The 4,796-nt window shown below is 33.9% G+C and overlaps 1 protein-coding gene across 1 annotated transcript; it reads right to left on the bottom strand.

Moving 5' to 3' along the window:
- Positions 1-3,620: 3,620 nt before the first annotated feature.
- LOC103583694 (olfactory receptor 4F17) lies at positions 3,621-4,683 on the bottom strand. Its single transcript, XM_008564948.1, has one exon. It carries the CDS (start codon positions 4,630-4,632, stop codon positions 3,715-3,717), a length of 918 nt encoding a protein of 305 aa, XP_008563170.1. The 5' UTR covers positions 4,633-4,683; the 3' UTR covers positions 3,621-3,714.
- Between the last annotated feature and the right edge of the window lie 113 nt (positions 4,684-4,796).

Below are 4,796 nucleotides of genomic sequence, written 5' to 3'. Positions count from 1 at the left end.
ATTGTTTTACCGGTAAGGGGATCTTAACCCTTGACTTGGTGTTGTCAGCACCACGCTTTCCCAAGTGAGCTAACTGGCCATCCTTATATAGGGATCCGAACCCGCAGCCTTGGTGTTATCATCACCACACTCTCCCAAGTGAGCCATGGGCCGGCCCCTTTTGCAATTATTAACTTGAGTTTTTCTTTATAGAACTTTTCTTCATCAACTATTTGGTTACCTCCCTCAAAAATCATCACATCAGAAAGGCAGAATAAATACTTGATTCTTTTTATTCACTAAGTTTCAGAATATTATGTAGTCACACTACTGACCTTCAAAGCAAAGCAATATACTATCTTTTATTTTGAGAATTATTGTGACCTCATAGATATTTTTATATACTGTTTCTTTAATCTATTACATTCATCATTACTGTTATTGATGCTCATATGGTTTCATTTCTGGTTAGTGGTAGACTGTTCAAGTTGGCTCCTCTGTTATTTTGACATTATTCCAATAGTCTTATTTAGCTTCTGGCCATTGAGGCGTAAAAATATTCCAGAATCATCCTGTATATTTCTGCTTCAGACCTAAAATCAACCATTTATCCAAAAAGCTCCTATCCTTTTTAGTGGTAAACAGTATTTAAGTCCATACAAGGGCATAAGATGTGTTCATTGCTACTTGTCTCTCATTATTTCTAGGTCTTCTTAGTGGACAGAGTTAACAAATACTTATATTTTTAGTAAAAGAGAAGTAAATGATTAGTTTATAATAATTTCTAATTTAGATTAAAGAACACAGATTATTTACTTAGCAGTTTTAATTTGTATTTCTTTACTGCTGAAATTTTTGATTCCTGTTGGTATTAACATAATTACTTATTTGCTTTATTCAAATATATAATACTTTTAAAATAGTAAAACTAATGTTACTACTAACAACAAGTAGGCAGTTTGGGTTCTTTGCATATTTTCTGTTCCCAGGATATATTACACAATATTCTGACTGTGTTTTAGTGTCCAATGAAGCAATTCTTTTCTTGGATGTTTTACTTCCTAATTAAAATGCCATTAAATCACTTGTGTTGGTTTAACTTGATTTTTAGGTATTGCAGTTTTTTTCTGTTGATTTAATTTCATTTTAAATTATGTAAAACAGTTACATGATTCCAAAGTCATCACTGTTAAATAAAATATATTTTAAGAAGCCTAGGTTTTATCCCTGTGCTTCCCTGTGTTTTCTCCTCCTGCCATAAGAAAGCATTTTTAAAATTATTTTTTTTACCATTTAAAATATGCTTATTAAAATAATTATAAAATATGTATTTATAAATTATTTATAAATATTCCTTGACTTGTGATGAGGTTGCATCCTGATAAACCCATTGTAAGTGGGTTTTTCCATTCTTTTGCTATTAAAAACAATGCTTTAATGAGTAGCCTTGTGCACTGTTTATTTAATTTTTCTAGATATTGCCAAGAGGTTATGCCATTTTATATTCTCACCAACAATGCATAAAAATACTTCTTTATTTACAATTTCATCAACAGGTTGTATTATTAAATATTGCGATCAGGTATTTGATATAGGTCAGAACTCATATTTAAGTATCATTTTACTTTGCATATATCAACATGAGAGACCTTGAACATTTTTTCATGTATTTAAATATTGCATCTCCTTATGTAGAAACTGAACATTCATATGTTTTGCCCATTTCTGTATGACTTTGTTGGGTTTTTAAAGGAAGTTCCTTATATATTGGAACTATTACTCTTCATGATGTAAATTATAAACACTTTCTCCTCATTTATCTTTGTACTTTTCTGGTAGTTTTATCATGCATTTAAAAAATCAATTTTATATAGTCAATGTGATCAATATTTACCATATTAATAGATTATAAAGAAATTGGCTTGGGCCGAGCCCGTGGCACACTCGGGAGAGTGTGGCACTGGGAGCGCAGCAGCGCTCCCGCCGCGGGTTCGGATCCTATATAGGGATGACCGGTGCGCACACAGCGCTCACTGGCTGAGCGCTGTACGGCTGGTCTCAAAAAGGACAAAAAAAAGAAAGAAAGAAAGAAAGAAATTGGCTTATGTTTTATTTTAAAATTTGTATAAATTATAAAAATATTTATGTATTGAATTCATTGAGAAATTGTCCTGGCATAGTGGTATCCCAAATCGATCCAATATGTCTTTTCCCATATTGCTATCCAGTTATTCCACCATCTCATTAGTAGGTCCTTCCTCTTCCCACTGATGTCAGATATTGTCATTATCATTCCCTAATTTTCTTAAGTTTTAAAAACTTAATCCATAAGTTTTTAATCTACTTATGGATTTCCTATTTTTCCTGGGATAAACATAATTTTGACTCTTTTATCATCTGACTCTCCTGACCTATTACTTCAAGCCACACTTTGACAAACTACATTCCTTTTTCTGTGGAATATTTAATCTTCAGTTTTATCTTGGTTCAGTGATTCTCACTGGAGAGAGGAGATATTTGTCAGAAACACTTGTCATTTTTTTTCCGGCTTATATTCCCTTCTACTTCTGTCCTGAATTTTCAGCATGCCTTCCTAGGGTGGTAGCATTTGTGTGCTTGAGTACACACTTGCACATAATATACACACATCCACTTAAAACTGCAATGCCCCAAATGAGGGTCTGGTAAGATTGGAGTGTGTCATATCCCTAAAGCATGTTGAAAAAAATAAAGGTTGAGAACTTTTGGCTTTGTTCATATACAGGATTTATATAATAATTATAATAGTACCCAACATTTATTGAGTGCCAAATATGCCACAAATTGTGCTGATTCATATCTATTGTCTCATTATTGTCTTAATAACCATATGTAATAAATGTTATCTCCCTTTTATAAATGTGGAAACTAAAACTTATGAAAGCTAAATAATGTACAGAAATTCATGATTAGTAAGGGATAATTAGAGTTGAACCAGCTTTTTCTGACTTTAACCCCTGTTCTCATAAAAGCTAATCATGGAAAAATAACATAGATGGATCCAAGTGATAAACTTTGTGCCATGTTGAGAGATTGGATCCCTCTAAATTCTTTTCATTGCTTATGAGCAGTTGTATATACCACAGGATGTCAAGTGTCTACAAGGCAAATTTCACATTGGCAAACTCATTCTTCCTATCACTCCTGATAATGCTTCCATGGGTTATGAGTTGTTATAATGATAGAAGGTGAACTATAAACTGTTACAGTGGGAGGAGTTTCCTTTTTAAACTTCTTAAAAGTTGATTGATATATCTTTATTACTAAACATATTTTTTTGAGTTAGATATATGGCAGTTCATTTCTTAATGGTGTTAGAGAAAAAGGAACCAAATAAAATTGAAAAAAAAAAACTTTTATGTTAAGCTAGTTTTTATCCTTGTCTCTGTTAAACTCAGTATCACTCAGCAAGGCACAAGTGTGCACAAATACTAACATATTTATACCTTTTATTGTCCTAAGAATTAGTGAGACAGTACTTTGAAAGCATGATGTTAACTTTGCATATGTATCCAAAAATATAACATACAAAGTTGTTGAAAGATAAATTGAGGCAGTGCATGTGAAAATTCTTTGTCAATTACTAAGTGATAATGGGAACGTAAGGTAGAATTTTCATGAACTTTATTAAATAGTTTACCAACTTTACTATATATTATGTCATTATATCAGATTAATCTCACAGTTATAGAAGACCTAAGACTTTGCCCTAGAATTCACATTCCATTTTCTCAGCTGTCTCATTGCAGTCTTCATGTCTTTGTTCCTCAGTGTATATATAATTGGATTCAAGAGAGGAGTGACCACTGAATAAAACACAGCAAGAAATTTGTCTAATGACTTGATGGGAAATGGCCAGGCATAAATAAATATACAAGGTCCAAAGAACAAAAGGACTACTGTGATGTGAGCAGTCAAAGTGGACAGAGCCTTTGATGACCTATCTGAAGGACGAAGCTGGATGGTCATTAGGATGATAGTGTAGGAGATAATTAGGAGAACAAACGAACATACAGTAAGCACACCACTGTTAGCAATGACCATAATATCTAACCTGTAGGTGTCAGTACAGGCGAGTTTGATTACCCTAGGAAGGTCACAATAAAAGCTATCAATCTCATTGGGACCACAGAAAGGTAAGTTTACTGCAAAGGCCAACTGGCTCACTGAGTGAAGGAAGCCAATCCCCCACGCTGCAACCACAATGCCAATACATACATTGCCACACATAATTGTAGTATATTGAAGGGGTTTACAGATCGCTACATATCTGTCAAAGGCCATAGCTATGAGGGTCACCAACTCACTCCCACCAAAAAAGTGAAGGAGAAATATCTGAGCAAGGCAGCCTTTGAAAGAGATGACTTTGTGCTTACTGAAAACGTCAGTAATCATCTTGGGGGCTGTGACTGAAGACAGAGACAGATCAGTGAGTGAGAGGTTGGCCAGCAGGAAGTACATGGGGGAGTGAAGGTGGGAGTCAGAAGACACAGTTGTGACAATAAGAAGGTTTCCAAACACAATTCCTACATAGAATACAAAGAAGAATACAAATAGGAAAATCTGGAGTTCCCAAGAATTGGAGAGTCCCAGAAAAATGAACTCAGTCACCATGGAGTGATTTGTTTCACTTATTGATTCATTCCAGGAAATAGCCTCTGCAGTTACCTTGGAGAAGAGAATGAGGAGGAAGTCAGAATTATATTCAAACCCAAAGCCTTGTTTTGTATCATTCTGCTCATGCTTATAATAACTTTCTTTTCTTTCTTTTTAAAAAA

The sequence above is a fragment of the Galeopterus variegatus genome, unplaced genomic scaffold (assembly GCF_000696425.1).
Source record: "Galeopterus variegatus unplaced genomic scaffold, G_variegatus-3.0.2 Scaffold26106, whole genome shotgun sequence".
Taxonomy (NCBI): Eukaryota; Metazoa; Chordata; class Mammalia; order Dermoptera; family Cynocephalidae; genus Galeopterus; species Galeopterus variegatus.
Note: the sequence above shows the minus strand (reverse complement) of the source record. Positions and strands in the feature narration are given on the sequence as shown.

Coding starts and splice junctions, on each gene's coding strand:
- LOC103583694 (XM_008564948.1), bottom strand. CDS start 4,632: ATGGTGACTGAGTTCATTTTTCTGGGACTCTCCAATTCTTGGGAACTC.